The 20,252-nt window shown below is 33.2% G+C and overlaps 1 protein-coding gene across 1 annotated transcript in view; it reads left to right on the top strand.

The window, feature by feature from the left end:
• Positions 1-20,252, top strand: part of LOC102809185 (ras-specific guanine nucleotide-releasing factor 2-like) — a 98,473-nt gene that overhangs the window by 26,906 nt on the left and 51,315 nt on the right. The window contains exons 3-6 of the mRNA XM_085506931.1: positions 6,343-6,452; positions 8,783-8,930; positions 16,183-16,272; positions 17,745-17,998. Coding sequence (XP_085363057.1) covers positions 6,343-6,452; positions 8,783-8,930; positions 16,183-16,272; positions 17,745-17,998 — 602 coding nt within the window. The remainder of the gene's footprint in view (positions 1-6,342; positions 6,453-8,782; positions 8,931-16,182; positions 16,273-17,744; positions 17,999-20,252) is intronic.

Raw genomic sequence — 20,252 nt, 5'->3', positions numbered from 1 at the left:
AAATGTAGAGGAAAACTAAGAGTTTGAAAACGGAGCACTTCTGATCAATGGACAGTGTTGTTTTCTTTGTTTCCCAAATAATGTCGAAACAAGAATATGTTGTTCGCTGATAAGGCAATTGTTTTTTATAAACAAACTGAAAACTGAAAACTTTAAATAGTGTTTGGGGCATTTTGATTATGAATCTTGTGTGGCGCCATCTTCAATTCTGCTCAACTAATACTTTAACATACTATAGTTATTTTCAGTTGTGATTTTAGTGAATAATTACTTATTTGGCTGCACTTGCTTGCCAGACATTGTCTGCTACGTACTATAAAATTGAGGACAAGATAGAAAATTGAAAAATACTAGGGTTACATATAATGTCTAAACTAAAAATTTGATTTTCAATTTGTTTCACAGGCATTTAAATCAATAAACTTAAATAAGCATTTTTGTATGCACGGTACTTACTGCACAATGAGGTAGTGAAATACACTGTACTCTGACTAACAGCTGATTTGTTTCAGTATATTTGTTTTTAGTCCCCGTTCGGCCGACGCACGATCTGATTCAAGATGGCCGAATGACGGCCATTTTTGTGCTAAAAATCATCAAAATCAAGCATTTTTCATTTTTTAACTTTCAGTGTAAAATGCAGTCAATAGCAATATGATGTATGTATTATCTGTTCTGAAGTATGATAAAATTTTACAGTTTTGCCATAATTTAAATTGACTTAATAAATATTTTAACAATATGCTGATTTACATACATTTGATTTCAACTTTCATAAAAACAAACGTGTTTCAGTTTGGCAAATAGCAAAGGAAGTTACGCATTGTTTTCAGTGGAGCAGTATAATTATAATTCCCGTCATGGTTGCAGTCAAATTGAAATTATCCCAGGAGAAATGCAAACAGTGTTATCATTCCTAGTGTTCCCAAAGCAGTGATACAACTGTAATGAATGGTTCTTTCCCTTTTTCCCCCTTGACACATACTGTAATAAGATAGTTCAGCAGTTTCACATCTAAGGTAATCCAGTGGATTACATAAATCTTCAATCTCTTGCATACCATCTAAAGTAAATACGTGTTTGTTTCGTTCAGAATTAAGTTTGCTAAAGATTTACCAGCTCTTAATTGTCTCATGTGTGTGCACAGAACTGACTTTGCATGGTGATGGTTATATAAATATCATTTTGACTCACAGTCTAGATGATTTGTATATGCAATCACATCTTGTTATTGTGTCTTTATAATTTTAAATGCCACACGTCAACAACTTATAAACGCACGAGGGTCGAAGGCTAACCATGATAATAATATGAGTTGTGATTTCTGGCTTTTACCGTAACGAAATAACATTAAAATATGAAGTAATTGCTTAGTGTAATGTACAGGACTGAACTGAGCCTAATTTCCATAAATACAAAAAGGTCTAGTGTTAATTTGTTAATGATTCAATTTATAGCACAGCATGAGAAATCATCATTCTCATGCATTTTGTGCTGGGAACCTACATGCGCAGTTGTAATAGCTCCGAAGTGTGGTGTTTACAAGATTTCTTTGTACTAAGTGTGGTGTTTACAAGATTCCTTTGTACTAAGTGTGGTGTTTACAAGATTCCTTTGTACTAAGTGTGGTGTTTACAAGATTTCTTTGTACTAAGTGTGGTGTTTACAAGATTCCTTTGTACTAAGTGTGGTGTTTACAAGATTTCTTTGTACTAAATGTGGTGTTTACAAGATTCCTTTGTACTAAGTGTGGTGTTTACAAGATTTCTTTGTACTAAGTGTGGTGTTTACAAGATTTCTTTGTACTAAGTGTGGTGTTTACAAGATTCCTTTGTACTAAGTGTGGTGTTTACAAGATTTCTTTGTACTAAATGTGGTGTTTACAAGATTCCTTTGTACTAAGTATGGTGTTTACAAGATTTCTTTGTACTAAGTGTGGTGTTTACAAGATTCTTTTGTACTAAGTGTGGTGTTTACAAGATTTCTTTGTACTAAATGTGGTGTTTACAAGATTCCTTTGCCCTAAGTCTGATGTTTACAAGATTCCTTGGTACTAAATGTGTGTTTACAAGATGCCTTTGTACTAAGTGTGGTGTTTACAAGATTCCTTTGTAAAAAGTGTGGTGTTTACAAGACTCCTTTGTAATAAGTATGGTGTTTACAAGATTCCTATGTAATAAGTGTGGTGTTTACAAGATTCCTTTGTACTAAGTGTGGTGTTTACAAGATTTCTTTGTACTAAGTGTGGTGTTTACAAGATTTCTTTGTACTAAGTGTGGTGTTTACAAGATTCCTTTGTACTAAGTATGGTATTTACAAGATTCCTTTGTACTAAGTGTGGTTTTTACAAGATTCCTTTGTACTAAGTGTGGTGTTTACAAGATTTCTTTGCACTAAGTGTGGTGTTTACAAGATTCCTTTGTACTAAGTGTGGTGTTTACAAGATTTCTTTGCAAGAAGTGTGGTGTTTACAAGATTTCTTTGCACTAAGTGTGGTGCTTACAAGATTTCTTTGCACTAAGTGTGGTGTTTACAAGATTCCTTTGTACTAAGTGTGGTGTTTACAAGATTCCTTTGTACTAAGTGTGGTGTTTACAAGATTCCTTTGTACTAAGTGTGGTGTTAACAAGATTTCTTTGTACTAAATGGGGTGTTTACAAGATTCCTTTGTCCTAAGTCTGATGTTTACAAGATTCCTTTGTACTAAATGTGGTGTTTACAAGATGCCTTTGTACTAAGTGTGGTGTTTACAAGATTCCTTTGTAATAAATATGGTGTTTACAAGATTCCTATGTAATAAGTGTGGTGTTTACAAGATTCCTTTGTACTAAGTGTGGTAATTACAAGATTCCTTTGTACTAAGTGTGGTGTTTACAAGATTCCTATGTAATAAGTGTGGTGTTTACAAGATTCCTTTGTACTAAGTGTGGTGTTTACAAGATTCCTTTGTACTAAGTGTGGTGTTTACAAGATTCCTTTGTACTAAGTGTGGTGTTTACAAGATTCCTTTGTACTAAGTGTGGTGTTTACAAGATTCCTTTGTACTAAGTGTGGTGTTTACAAGATTCCTTTGTACTAAGTGTGGTGTTTACAAGATTTCTTTGCACTAAGTGTGGTGTTTACAAGATTTCTTTGCACTAAGTGTGGTGCTTACAAGATTTCTTTGCACTAAGTGTGGTGTTTACAAGATTCCTTTGTACTAAGTGTGGTGTTTACAAGATTCCTTTGTACTAAGTGTGGTGTTTACAAGATTCCTTTGTACTAAGTGTGGTGTTTACAGGATTCTTTTGTACTAAATGTGGTGTTTACAAGATTCCTTTGTACTAAGTGTCGTGTTTACAGGATTCCTTTGTACTAAGTGTGGTGTTTACAAGATTCCTTTGTACTAAGTGTGATGTTTACAAGATTCCTTTGTACTAAGTGTGGTGTTTACAAGATTTCTTTGTACTAAGTGCGGTGTTTACAGGTCTCCTTTGTGTACAGATGTGTTTACATGATTTCTTTGTATGAAGTGTAGTGAGACAAGTGTGAATTTATAGAAATTAATGAATGTCCTGAACAATAGGTCACATGACTAACAGTAATATAATTATAATAATATATGATTGCTGAAACCATATGATAACTGGTACACTTTAGAAAGATTGGTTCGAAGCTTGTGTATGTTACAACCATATGAGTTTACAATTTTCGTTGTTTGGCCTATATACATGAAAGCAGAAGATGTATTGATTAGTTGATCCCAGAGGAAATCAATCTTTTCATTTGATGAAGTTGTGGGACGTTTAATCACAATTATATTGTCTGAGACATTGTATCATTGCAATCGAAATTAATTAATTTAACTAGTCCAAGTTATATGTATCCATCATGGAAAATCATGAGATAGAAAGAAGTGTTGGTATCCAGTAGTTTGACTAAATGGTGGCCTTAACAAAGTCATCATTAATCATTTTTTCAGACATGCAAATGCATTAGTCAGGTGATGCCATCAATTTAAATGCACTTTGGTGTGAACTCTCCTTTCATCACTTAGTGAACATTAACTATTAGTCTTCATTTGGAAAAATTAAGTCCAATCACAAGGACTTATAATCTCACATTTGTAAGTATGTTCGTTTGCACTCTGTCATGCCTAGGCTGATTACATTCAAAAGTCAGACACACATCATACATCATGTCCCACCTGAATCCTTGTTATGATCCATTTAATATGGCCAAATAGTGGTCATTTCAAAGTTTAAAATGCATCTTAACTTAACTTAATATAATGGGATCTGTTTGCATATCATTTTGTTTCAGATTCGTTTCAAAATGGCTGACTGGAGGCTTCTGGTTGACTCCTATGTGCAAAGCACACAATGGGAGTCTTTGCAGTTAGTGTGTGTGTGTGTGTGTGTGTGTGTATGTGTGTCTGTCTGTTCCACTGATATTTCAAGAACCATACATCGGTTTTTGAAGAAACCTGGTGCATAGATGCTCTTGGCCAATGCGCAGATTTGATGAGGTTTTGGTGACCCATGCATATTAATTATCTAATTTGCATGATAATTAGAACATTTTTAGGTGTACTATGATTGCATGTTCCACTGATATCTAAAGAACCACTCATTGGATTTTTATGAAACTTGGTACATATAGATCTGAACTAATGCGCAGATTTGTTAAGTTTTGGATAAAAATATGTGCATATTAATTACCTAATTTGCACAATGATTAGCCAATTTTCTGCTTTTCCACTGATATCTCAAGTACTCGTTATCACATTTCAATGAAACTTGGTACATAGTTGTCATAGGACATTGCAATGAGCTGATAGTTTTTAAGGTAATATCAGTACATATTAATTACCTCATTTGCATAATTAATTAATTTTCAGCTTTTGATATTTCAAGTAGTAATTATTACATTTCAATGAAACTTGGTACATAGATCCTCTAGAATATTTGATTAGTTTTTGTGTAAATATTTGTGCATATTAATCACCTAATATGTATAATTAGTTGATTTTCAGCTTTTCCACTGATATCTCAAGTACTAATCATCACATTTCAATGAAACTTTGTACATGAATCCTCTAGGAAATGCAGAGACCTGATTAATTTTGGGGTGAAAAATTGTGCATATTAATTACCTAATTTGCATAATTAGTTAATTTTCAGCTATTCCACTGATATCTGGATTTCTAATCACATTTCAATGAATCTAGGACTATGAAGAGACCCAATTAGTTTTTGATAAATATTCATGCATATTAATTACCTATTTTGCATAATTAATAATTTTCAACTTCCACACTGATATCTCAAGTACTAATCATCACATTTCAATGAAACTTGGTACATAGATGCTCTAAGACAATGTACAGACCTGATAAGTCTTGGGTTAAAATCTTTTCATATTAATTTCATAACTAGCATAATAATTTATAATTTTCAATGAAACTTTGTATATAGATGGTTTGTTACATTGTGCAGACCTTATTATTTTTAAACTCAAATCTGTTCACATTAATTTCCTGATTTGCATAATTAGTTTTCAGCTTTTTCAACAATGTCGCAAGTATTAATTAATTGTTAATGTGTCTCCAATACTCTCAGCACACAGGAGTTCTTTCTAAGTTTTCTTTGATTTTCATTGAAGCTAGGCTCTATCTCTGACATACATCATGTCACACTTATGTACAAACTTTTGTTTTAAACAAACTTTTAGGATAATATGTTAAAAATGCATCAAAATCAAGTATTTTTGCTATTCCCGAACTGGTTTTTGCTTGTGCCTGGACAGAATAATTTGTCCTTAATTTTATGTTTCAGATCAAATTCAACGTAACCAACTGGCAGCCATTTTGTCTTAAATGAAAGCTGATCCTTATCTTGGCATTGCCTGGATTTATTGCAATCAATCTTTCATGTACCTTATAATACATCATGTTGCATATTAACATGCATTCATTGTGATACAAAATAATGGCTAATTTGTTTCAATTTTCAGTGTCATGTAGATATAAGAAAATATTACTTGTTTTTAATTACCTCACTTCTAAAAATAATGCAGATCACAAGGTTTACAAATGTAGTCGATGTATGTAGGAATTTTTGTCTACTTTTCCTCAAACTTGGATATGATCGATGAATGTAATATGATATCAACCAAATTTGATTTTGATATTAGCGACTTTTATATCTTCATTTTATGGTCTGTCCTTTCTGTGTGAAGTATGTATACTATATTTTACTTAAATTGCATGCATGATTTTTAATTTAATGTTCACCATATTTTTCATTTCTATCTACCCTAGGGTAAAGTTAAAATTGTATGTTTCTTATTTTTACTTTCCAGTTCTGTTATTTTTCCATTGGTTACCGTCGTGAAGGACAGCGACAGTATGATTTAAGAACAGAGACGGAATCTGAATGTATTGCGTGGGTAGAAGCTGTGAAACAAGCCAGGTTAGCAGAACTTTTTTTTTTATATCAGTGAAAAATAGTTGCATAGAGTAGAGAATATTATTATAACAGTTGACTTGTATGGGTTGCATCAGTTCAAAATGATCTAATATATATAATTTAATTCTGCTGAGCACATTCATTTATGGAATGCTGGCATGTACAATTTAAATTTTTAAAGCAGGGGAGTCGTCACCTGCGCATGCGTCAGATGGCCATAGCGTGTCATTGTTTACAAACAAGCGTCTACCCATGAGCCTTTGCGTTTGTTGTTGTCGTTGCTAGGGACTCAATTCCGGCATATACGCAGGTGAAGACCCTCCCTCTTTAAATAATAGCTTGTGCTCCTGTTTGTTAATTTGTTATTTTGAGTGAAAATGTGATTGACTCGCCATGGGAATGATGATTGGGTAGGGCCACAATACTATTAAAAGTTACAGTGTATTTACAAAATGTATCATTCTGTGAAAACACAGATCCCACTGTGATTTTGTGACCTAGTAGAAATATAATACTACTATAGGTTTGATATTTTGACAAGAATACATACCTTGTAAGTAGACCTGAAAATAGACAAATTGTGCAGGTAAGAACATTGGGTATAGGCAGTATACTGACCTCACATATAGAGTCCAACAAAACACAATACACTCATCAATCTCCATACAGGCATAGCTCAACAACTAACATAGACACAGAAGGTGATCCTGTCTTTGTAAGTGACCCGCATATATATTCAAAATAGAAAAAAAAGGACCTGCAAAACGAAACATGGAACAAATAGCCTATATAACATACCACAAGCCAAAAGCAAATGGTATTACGTATAATATGATAAAATAATTTTGTTTCCAATACCCTGTGTCATATTCACTTCTTGAAATCATCTACATCCTTATGTCTGATTAAATGTCTGCTAGCATAGATGTCTGATTAATGTCCGCTAACTTGGTTGTCTGATTAATGTCTGCTAGCCTGGTTGTCTAATTAATGTCCGTTAGTTTGGTTGCCTTAATTTTGCAATATTCTCATATAGGCGTCGCCCACATATGTCATTTACGAAACATTTATTTAAACATGATTATGTTGTACATAATTGATGTATTAAATTTTTAATATGTACCTGGTAATTTTTCAAAATGTTTGAGGCAATAAATTATTAATTAACGTGAATAAAATACATTGTTTGTTTACACAAAATTCAAACATGTGCTGAGCGACGACTGTAGCGCTTTAAATGGTTCATGTGTATATTGGTAATGTGGTATATCTGTGCTATGTGCTAGCTACGTACGTACGAACAAAATAAAATGGTGCGATTGACAGATAAATAGATTAACTCACATTAGTAGGTTGTTGCCATAGCAACGTATGCCACATTCCTGTTTAATCTGATGTTTAATTCCTATGATTATAATGGAATCCATGCGGCATGGTACCCTCTGGTTTGGTATATTAGAAAACAACTCTTGGAGTTGACTGGCAGAGAGCTCCTTGAAACAGATTACCGATACATCTAATCTCTGATCGTGGCAGTTTGTAATTACTGTATTTGTCCGATACCCTGCCTTGGGCAATGTTTTGGAAGACAGGTCATATTTTTGGGCGAGTGCTGACTCAAACACAGCTCCCAGGGCAATCTTTTAGTGTAATCTCTATATCTTTCAATCTATCATAGCCTAAATAGTCAACAACCATGACAGCTAAGGGTTACAATTTAAGATATCAAAAATATTACAGTCAGTGTTCTAATTTAGGTGTCAGATGAGAATGAAAAACCTTCAATTGGTTGACATTTTGTTACTGTAATGTAATAACAGTTGGTTTTAAATTTGCTGGTAATTTAATTTTAAAAGTATATAAAAAGTTTTGAATAAAACCAAACACAAGCGCATTTTGTATAGTACAACAAGTAACTATAGTACTAGACTACATTGCGATCTTTTGGCATTGATTTCGGTGAAAATATGACATGCTTTTATTAAAAGAAACATGAAGTTAGGATCATTGAAACAGTATTTAACATTTTACCCATTCACGCTAGCTACAATTTTACATTGTATTCTTGAATAAGCGTCCATGACTACAACTCTAATTTAGGTGCCAGAAAGAAATGTTCTAAAAAATGACTGAATTAGAATACTCATGGAACATTTCTGAAACTTTGATCTTCATTATTTGTTCTGTGACTCATAAATAAATTGACATCATTTTTTTCCAATGATCGCCTGCCGAAATACCACCCATGGGCAAGGTTTTGGATGGGTGGTGTTTCAGACGAATACGGTACAATCTGACAGGGTATTGTATTGAACATGTTATGTCTCTTTCAGTTTCAGTGGTTTATTACAACAGAAGGAAGAATTAGAACAAAAATACTTGCATTTGCTACAGATATTAGACAGTGAAAAGACTGCTAAGTTATCACTACGACAACAGTGTGAAGAACAAATAGCTGAGATTGCCAAGCTCAAATTTGAGGTAAAATTAATAAATGTTTATATAAGGAATTTTAAATAAATCCAACTTACATATCCATATAAGGAAATATCAACCCAACTTATATGTCCATATAAGGAAATATCAACCCAACTTAAATGTCCATATCAGGAAATATTAACCCAACTTATATGTCCATATAAGAAAATATCAACCCAACTTACATGTCCATATAAGGAAATATTAACCCAACTTATATGTCCATATAAGAAAATATCAACCCAACTTACATGTCCATATAAGGAAATATTAACCCAACTTATATGTCCATATAAAGAGATATCAACCCAACTTACATGTTCATATAAGGAAATATTAACCCAACTTATATGTCCATATAAGAAAATATCAACCCAACTTACATGTCCATATAAGGAAATATTAACCCAACTTATATGTCCATATAAAGAGATATCAACCCAACTTATATGTCCATATAAAGAGATATCAACCCATCTTACATGTCCATATAAGGAAATATTAACCCAACTTATATGTCCATATAAGAAAATATCAACCCAACTTACATGTCCATATAAGGAAATATTAACCCAACTTATATGTCCATATAAAGAGATATCAACCCAACTTACATGTTCATATAAGGAAATATTAACCCAACTTATATGTCCATATAAGAAAATATCAACCCAACTTACATGTCCATATAAGGAAATATTAACCCAACTTATATGTCCATATAAAGAGATATCAACCCAACTTATATGTCCATATAAAGAGATATCAACCCATCTTACATGTCCATATAAGGAAATATTAACCCAACTTATATGTCCATATCAGAAAATATCAACCCAACTTACATGTCCATATAAGGAAATATTAACCCAACTTATATGTCCATATAAAGAGATATCAACCCAACTTGTATGTCCATATAAGGAAATATTAACCCAACTTATATGTCCATATAAAGAGATATCAACCCAACTTACATGTCCATATAAGGAAATATTAACCCAACTTATATGTCCATATAAAGAGATATCAACCCAACTTACTGTATATGTCCATATAAGGAAATATTAACCCAACTTATATGTCCATATAAAGAGATATCAACCCAACTTACATGTCCATATAAGGAAATATTAACCCAACTTATATGTCCATATAAAGAGATATCAACCCAACTTATATGTCCATATAAAGAGATATCAACCCATCTTACATGTCCATATAAGGAAATATTAACCCAACTTATATGTCCATATCAGAAAATATCAACCCAACTTACATGTCCATATAAGGAAATATTAACCCAACTTGTATGTCCATATAAAGAGATATCAACCCAACTTATATGTCCATATAAAGAGATATCAACCCAACTTACATGTCCATATAAGGAAATATTAACCCAACTTATATGTCCATATAAGGAAATATTAACCCAACTTATATGTCCATATAAGAAAATATCAACCCAACTTACGTGTCCATATAAGGAAATATCAACCCAACTTACATGTCCATATAAGAAAATATCAACTCAACTTACTTGTCCATATAAGGAAATATTAACCCAACTTATATGTCCATATAAGAAAATATCAACCCAACTTACATGTCCATATAAGGAAATATTAACCCAACTTATATGTCCATATAAGAAAATATCAACCCAACTTACATGTCCATATAAGGAAATATTAACCCAACTTATATGTCCATATAAAGAAATATTAACCCAACTTACATGTCCATATATGAAGGAGATTTCATCCCAGCTTATATGTACATGTCCATATAAGGAAATATTAACCAAACTTACAGTACAGTTATCGCGAAAGCTTTGGCTTCACTTCAGCGTCAGCTTCGCTTCAGCATCACAACATTATGGCATTGTTATGGCTTCATTGTCGCATCAATGTCGTGGCATTAAAAAGTTGAGACAGTTATCATTTTGCTTCATTGTTGCCCCATTAGGTGGCAACAACTAAATTGGACAACATTTTTTTCTAAAGCCCAATAAATTATTTATTCATGTCAAGCTCTATTCGATTTTTTTCAGGGCATATATACATGTATGTGGCTTGTTTTTATTCTAAAATAATTTTTGTGAGAATACTTCATGCTCGTGACTTAATTTTGAAAATTGGATGTCAAATTTTAACAGACTGACGCCACCGCAACCATCCAGTCATAGTTGGAAATGTTTTGGAACTTTGTATCAAGATGACTGGCGACAACGCCGACGCACCTGGCAGCGTACGTTTGTTTGGCATGTATCAGGGTATTAGTAGTCCGGGCATGGAATAAAACTGTAAACTAAACACAGAAAAATACCACCGAAAGGACAAATCTAAATCTGTTCTCGTGCCAACAAATAAAATGAACGAAAATAAGGTAATTTTATATTAAACAAGAACTTTCATTTCGTATATAGTAAGTTGTGTTGTATCCGAACGATGATTGCATCGTGTGATTTAAATTTATCACGATTTTTTTTGTAGTCAATATGACACCTTGCCAATTGCAATGTACTTCATAAAGTTTTTGGTGCACAGCTAGTTCCCCAAGTTATTTTGTTAATTCAGTTGAGGTTCATTGTGCTGTATGCTATGCATAAAATATGGAGTAAAATTAGTATACTAATTGTGCTTAAATAATATATCAATGCATGACCTCTTGTTCCCTTGAATGATCAAAGAATTGCATTTTCGTGTCCAAATGTGGTAATACTGTGAGACTTGAAAATGTCTGTCTGAGTTGAGTTAAAAAAAGTCATTTCGGATAAATAAATTTGTACTTTGGCAATAAACAGATTGGCTGGTGAGTAAAATGTTTATGGAAGAATGTTGATTCTTTAGACAATTGATGTGACATGTGGGCTAGCCTTAGTACACCAGAGATATGCCAATGCAAATTACGCTTCTGATGTTAGTGTTGATGTTTTGCAGATAACATATCTGGTTGTCATGACAACATATTCAGGATTTTTATCATCTTTTCAAAAAAGAGAAGATACCATCTGTTGTTTTATCATTTTGATTGTATTATATTTCTTGCTTTTTTGCAACCTTACAAGTGAAAACAAAACCATGTAATCTATCTTTATACCCTGGAGTGAATTCAGCAATTATACGCAGGTTCAGATAGAGTTTGCCACCACTAAAATCCGATTTTTGATTTACTATATCATAAATCGCAAATTGTAAATCACAAATTACTAATTGCAAATTACAAATTGCAAATTGTGAGGCACAAATCGCAAATTTGCCATTTGTGTAGGTTATAGTTGAATTTTCATTGAATTTTAAGTAATAAGTTATTGTAATTACCCCCAGTAAATAAAGTTTAATTAAACTAGAATCACAATTTAATTGATATTTATTATTCTTTATTCACAAATTGCAATGGTATTCTCACAAACAAATATTTTCAAGTGAAAACAGACCTCACTCACTGAAAAATCGAACCAAACCAAATTGTATGGATTTTGTGGCAGCTGCAGAGTTTTTTGTTCTTTTTTTCAGGATTTCTACGTACATGCAGTGTGGGAGAGATAGGCAGGTGAAACACAAAATCTGTCTCTGTTTTTACATACATAGGGGAATATGTATCCATGGAAACGAGCTTTCCATTGAATTTTGGTCATTTATATTTAATGACACCATTTGTTCATCAACATATCAAGAATTAAGATGCAATAATATCATCTTACTAGTTAGTCTAAAACCAACAGCAATAATGACAACTTTATTGTCTGTATGATCTGTATGCAAAATGAGATCTCTGGTGATAAGTATACGAAACGGTAATACATAGATTTATTAGGTAATTTGAATATCTCATCTGGGACTCTGGATCTCTTCAGAGATGGCATAAAAATACCTAGAAATATATATATATAAACTACATATGATTTTGGTGCATCTACAACAAATATGGAATGATTATGCGCGTAAGCATCCTCTAATAAGAAAAAGAAACATGCTGCCACCAGGGTTTGAGCAGATTCAACACAAATTTTAAGTAGTTCGCTGATTCTGTTCTAAACAATTTAAATTTCGGCATTCCCATGTTGTATCTTTGGAAGGAAAAAAATGTATAATAATAAGGTTGTTACGAGGATACCTGAAAGTATGCACTCAGACAGTACTCCACGCATCAACCTACGCTGCGCGATGGTTGATACTCTAGTTGTACTGTCTTCGTGCATACTTTGAGGTATCCTCATAATAACCTCATATTACAATACTACTGCTGTCTCTATTTTCCAATAGACTTTACATGTAATTGGCTGCCACCATCGTATTAGAAGCAATAAAACTACATGTACACGACTTATCTTGCCAATAGTGTTCCATCTCCTCCTGTGACAACGTCTGTGTCCCTTACTAATGTAATCATGGTATTTGAAACAGTGCAAGGGCGTTGAGAATTCAGAAAATAATAAACGTCCTAAATGAGAGGGAAAAATTATATCTTGAGGCTCTCTTACTGTTAGCAAGGTTTTGGTGTCCATTCATGTTTAAGGCTCATTTGAAGGTATGAGGACATTTGCAAGAACATACAGGGAAGTCAATGTACTTTAATTATGCATGCGCTGGGGGGGGGGGGGGGCGATGTTGCTATACAGAGATGAGCCATCCAACTGTAGTCTTCTTTTCACACCAGTTGATATAGAAGTAGGCATCAATATTGACATGTTCATGGTCTAGAAGTGGGTTGGATTTTTTTAATTATAAAAGCGTTGTGAAATCTTCAAAAATTCCTAGGAAAAACACCTGAATACTGTTATACAGGAGCTGACATTTTGCAGAACTGAAATCAGACTGACATATTGGTCTAGAAGTAGGTGTAGACAAAAATAATTGTGACACACACCCCTTCCCGTTGTGCTTGAAAGGACCCCCCTCCCAATGGTGCATACCCTAGATTCCTCCATCTGTTTTCTCCACTACACTATTGAAAAATAGCAGATTGCTCCAAAACTGCATTGATTAGTCACATTTTTAATGAGTAAATTATTTAATCATGTCAATCATAGAGGTAAACAACATTTTTAGAATTTGAATCAAAACTGATGATCAGTTTTATCAATATGTTTATAAATTATGCTACAGCTATCTGACTTTCGCTATATACACATGTTTCTAATTGAAAATAAGAATCTGCGTTTGATTATTAGTGTTTAAGGAGCTTAAGTTGGCTATTAAAGTTAAATGCTTCTAAGTATTATCTGATCTGTTATCAGGACGTAAGTGTCATCAAAAAATGTTAAACACAATGGCTCTTAATTCTAACGTTTGATGACAGCGTCACTTTCTCAGTGCATGCTTGTAAGATATGCCTACTTGTTACTCACAGGAAATGTGCATGCTTGTACCGTATATGTGTTGATGTTTATGAGAAACTAAACGTTGTTTTATTTTGGTTACTGTCAATTTCCATGATTTAATAATGTAAGTATCATGGGACCAACATTTTGCAGAATTCATCGTCTTAAAAAAATTCATCGCTACAAAGATTCCCATTTTTCCAGAGGCAGAAAATTCATGAACATTTGTCTCGTGAATTTTAAACGATTTATGGTCTACTACAATCACGGGAAAGACAGTCTTGTATAATTTATTCTGACTTGTCCTTTGCACACATACTACACATATTTAAAGTGTTTAATCCTAGAATAAAAAAATAACCAAAACCAGATAAAAACATAATATGATATGTATGTATCTTTAAAAAAAGGTCAATTTTTATAAAAATATAAATTGTTATTTAATTAACAGCTGTCGTCTCAGGAGACATTTGTTGCAAACTCTGATGCTTATTCCGAATTTGTACATGTCTTGCTGCAGTGCTAAATTGATTGTTATACTATAATATAATTATACATTTGCTTTCGAGGCTTGAATGTTTTTTTTATGGAAATGTATAGAACTTTTATAGTGGAAATGATCAGGATAAAACACATTCTATAGACATATGCTCATCTTCTATAGGAAAACACTAACGTCTTCACAAAAAATTTAAAATTCACGATTTTATCATTTAGATAATGTTTTCTATGCTCAATTTTACATATTCGTTGGGTTTTAATTTAGCGCATTTTCCAGTCAGCGAAATAAGCAAAATTAAAACCCAGTGAATAATCACAGTAATTAAATCAAAGTTGATTTACATGTCATTGAGATAATTCTAAACATTAAAATCAAGTTGTTAAATAGTTTTACATAATTTCAATCTCATCTCTGCCTGAAATTGATTGAAATGAAAACCTGGACATATTCTCAACACGTTTATGCAAATTGCATCCCCATCATGTATAGTCTGTGATGATAATATTTATGTTATGTAATCCATCTTTGATAGCAATGCATCCGAAAACCAATAGAATCACAATCGCCAGACCTATTTGGAGATTCCCTGGAGGACCTTAGAAAGTGATTAGTAGGTCTATATGACTTGTGCTCAGATATATGGCTCTACTTTGTGTTGCTAGGATAAGGTGGATCTCCACCAATCATGGCTTTAGTTTATATCGGCATACCATTTTATGATATCTGTGAACCCATCAGTCAATGTCTTGTTCTAGTAATTACATTATTGATGATACTTTATTCTAAATAAAGCCAATAACATGCAATAACTCTTTGATGACATTTTAACTGCATATGCTATGATGTTTTGAGTTCATTTGTCTGGGAAACTATAAGAGAGCTTTACACACTCTCTGTCCTAACTATTTCTGTTTAAGAGGACTGATAAGTGTTGGCATATATTCTTTATGAAATTCTCACTTTTTTTGCGGCCGTCACAAATAAAAAAAAATTGATAATTGTACTTTGAGGTGTTATAATAATCATTGTCAGATTAGGGATGCATAGTCATAATTATCAGGTTAGGGGTACTCCAATTATCATGCTGTAAGATAGGGATGCCTTCATAATCATAATCATCAGGTTAGGTGTACTTTAATCAGTGCTATCAGTTTAGGATGCTTTTATATTCATAGTCATCAGGGTAGGAATGCCCTAATAAATGCTCCCTGGTTGGGGATGCCTATATACTCATAGTCATCAGGTTAGGGATGCCCTAATGATTGCTCTCTGCGTGGGGATGCTTTTATATTCATAGTTTTCAGGTTAGGGATACCCTAATCATTGGTGTCAGGTTAGGGATGCCCAAATAATCATTGTTGTCAGCTTTGTCAATATATTCAAGAAACATACAATCAGAATGTGTATACTTTTTTTATTTCCAGATCTATGAATTGAAAAAACAAGAACGCAGAGTCTCGATAGGAATAACAAGTAAAATTGAAGAATCTGAAGACATTAGGAAAATAAAAAAAGTAATTTTACATTACTGTTACAAATGTGTTAACTTTGTAATGCAGTACACTTAGTATTACATTGGATTCATGTAATACAGTAACCTTAGTATTGTTACATTGTGTGCAGCAACAACAACAACAACAGTATATATACTTATTATTGTTTGCTTGTAATACAGTGAACTTAGCGTTCTTAGATTGTGTACTTGTAATACAGTTAATACACATCTGTATTGTTACATTGTGTACTTGTAATACAGCCAATACACATATGTAATGTTACATTGTGTACTTGTAATACAGTTAATACACATCTGTATTGTTACATTGTGTACTTGTAATACAGCCAATACACATCTGTAATGTTACATTGTGTACTTGTAATACAGTTAATACACATCCTTATTGTTACATTGTGTACTTGTAATACAGTTAATACACATCTGTATTGTTACATTGTGTACTTGTAATACAGTTAATACACATCTGTATTGTTACATTGTGTACTTGTAATACAGCCAATACTCATCTGTATTGTTACATTGTGTACTTGTAATACGGCCGATACATGTCTGTATTGTTACATTGTGTACTTGTAATACAGTTAATACACATCTGTATTGTTACATTGTGTACTTGAAATACAGCCAATACACATCTGTATTGTTACATTGTGTACTTGTAATGCTGTTAATACACATCTGTGTTGTTACATTGTGTACTTGTAATACGGCCGATACATGTCTGTATTGTTACATTGTGTACTTGTAATACAGCCAATACACATCCTTATTGTTACATTGTGTACTTGTAATACAGTTAATACACATCTGTATTGTTACATTGTGTACTTGTAATACAGTTAATACACATCTGTATTGTTACATTGTGTACTTGTAATACAGCCAATACTCATCTGTATTGTTACATTGTGTACTTGTAATACGGCCGATACATGTCTGTATTGTTACATTGTGTACTTGTAATACAGTTAATACACATCTGTATTGTTACATTGTGTACTTGAAATACAGCCAATACACATCTGTATTGTTACATTGTGTACTTGTAATGCTGTTAATACACATCTGTGTTGTTACATTGTGTACTTGTAATACGGCCGATACATGTCTGTATTGTTACATTGTGTACTTGTAATACAGCCAATACATATCTGTATTGTTACATTGTGTACTTGTAATACAGCCAATACACATCTGTATTGTTACATTGTGTACTTGTAATACCGCCGATACACATCTGTATTGTTACATTGTGTACTTGTAATACAGCCAATACATATCTGTATTGTTACATTGTGTACTTGTAATACAGCCATTACATATCTGTATTATTAACATTGCGTACTTGTAATACAGTAGACTTATAGTAAAGATGCATTGTGTATTTGTAACACCATGCATTATTATAGTAATGTTACATTCAATATCACTGTGTACACCCTATAAACATGTTTGTATTCATCACAGGTTCAAAGTTTTATCCGGGGCTGGTTATGTCGTCGAAGATGGAGAGCCATTGTACAAGATTATATCCGATCACCGCATGCAGAGAGTATGAGAAAAAGAAACAGTATTGTATTTGGTATGGTAGAGTGTGAAAAAGAATATGTTGAACAATTATCAACATTGGTATCATGCTTTCTTCGTCCTCTTAAAATGGCCGCCAGTTCAAAGAAGCCACTCATTACCCATGAGGATGTGAATTCTATTTTCCTCAATAGGTAGGTACAAATTATATTACTATTGTGTTGTACCTAGAATTTTCACCTTGACATTTACTATAACCCATATCCCTTTAGATCATGACTGATAAAGTCCAATTTATTTTTAAAATAGCCCTTGACATTTACATGTATATCTTAAGGGACGACGTCAAAAGATCGATGTCGGATAAAAAACTTATAATTACTTTAGTTTTTTTCCAAACCTCCCTACCCCCCACTGAAACTTAATTGATAAATATTGGTCATGGCGTCAGACTACATTCACCATTAAATACAAATTGATAATTGGACAGTAGTATAGAATAGCAGTTGGTTGTCGAGTGGGTGTAAAAAGATTTTACAAATGCACCTCATTTGACGCAGATTTACACTCGAACCAAACCATTTTTCTGTTTTTCCCCTTTTCGGTTATTTCTGTCCATGATTGGATAGAAAAAACAAACAAACTACAATACTCCAAGATTTTTTTGACTTCATTAAAAAATTAAATCGTTTTTGTAGGATGGAAACTTTTTGAGGTCAAAACCCCCCACCCCCAAACTAAAGGAAATAAGTTTTTTATCAGACATCGATCTTTTGACGTCGTCCCTAAGCCATAATGTCATCACTTTAAGGCGCTTGTGTGTTAATAGTTATAGTAACTACAGGAATATATATATCCTGGGTTATGAAATCAATATATTTAGGTCCTGATGAGTTAATAAACTTTTAGGTTAATATTTCAGGTGCTGCAGGGAATACATATCCTAAGCGAGAAATCATTACATTAAGGTCATGATATGTTTATAAAATTAATAATTGTAATATCTACAGGGAATAGATATCCAAACTCATATATTAAGGCCATGTGAGTTAATAAAGTTAACATTTTTAGAAACTACAGGGAGTATGCATCTTGGCCAAGAGGTCATTGCATTAAGGTCATGATATGTTTATAAAATTAATAATTGTAATATCTACAGGGCATATGTAACCATGTGTAATTTCTATGCTAGCGAAACATAGTGGATAAGTTGTTTTATGAATGATCAGTCTAATAGAGTTATTATGGTACATACATGTACAAGTTGTTGCGTTATGAAATAGTTCTACACTTAGCAATCACGGAGCGCATGTGATGCGGCTTAGAAAATAGTTCTGATTGTATTGTGCCATGCCCAGTGTTTATTTGTCACATTGATGAGTGACCTATTCTTTGTTCTGATTAATCTGTTTATTCTGCTTATTATCACGTGATTCATTCACGTTATTAGTCAATTTGAGATAATGGGTCGCGCGATCGCGGATTGAGAAGGAAGCTAAAAAGGAAAACCATGCAGGACAAGGAATTCACTGACGAGGGGACACGGTTGGAGAAACTGAAAGTCGCTGATTAAAAAGAGCACTTTCATCACTGGAAAGTTGCTGAATTGAAGTTGTGGGTACTTAAACTGTGAGACGGCATCACTCTGAATTGGATCGGACGATTTTCCGTGAGACTACTTGTCTCCGAATCCGGAAGTGGCAGTATTGCTGGACTGGCATTGTTTACATGTGAAGTTCGCATTCGCCCAGAAATCATCTATGAATGACATTGCCGTGAGTACCTCTTAATCACGAAGATTATCAATGAGTAACATTACCGTGAATACCTCTTAGTTTTAGTGCGACTATCGTTAACGAGTGACGTTACCGTGAATGCCTCGTGCTGTGTACGTTGTCAACAAGTGACAGTACCGTGTATTCCTCATATATATACTAGTATATTGTGTATATCGTCAATGAGTGACATTACTGTGTGAACCTTTTATCGTAAAGAAAGTGAATGAACAATCTACGCTCCGTTAATCTACTTATGACGATTTCAACGCATGGTCGAGACTTTATTTAAGTTAATATACCCTTCATCAACACTGTGCTCTACAACACATGAGTAAATACAACTCGTCCATATTCGCCAACCAGTGTGTGTATTAATCGTCAAAGTTGATCTAGAGGTCGGAGGCTATGCCTGAATTTGTTATGAGTGCGTGACCATTATGTGTATGACCGCGCGTGAACGTCGCCATTGCTGAACAACGCGTCGTGACATTATCGCCTTAGCAATGCCGAAGCACAGCCCTTGTTATTAGGACATCGTGGACATTGCATATAGTAGTGAACTCTTGTTGGTATATTCTGATACTCATAAACTCTTGTTTACTGTTGACTTTTGTTAATAATCATTGTGCATTATTGAAACTAAAATGTATGTTGAGGTTGCCCCATAGTA

The sequence above is a fragment of the Saccoglossus kowalevskii genome, chromosome 13 (genome assembly GCF_978046115.1).
Source record: "Saccoglossus kowalevskii chromosome 13, keSacKowa6.1, whole genome shotgun sequence".
Taxonomy (NCBI): Eukaryota; Metazoa; Hemichordata; class Enteropneusta; family Harrimaniidae; genus Saccoglossus; species Saccoglossus kowalevskii.
Note: the sequence above shows the minus strand (reverse complement) of the source record. Positions and strands in the feature narration are given on the sequence as shown.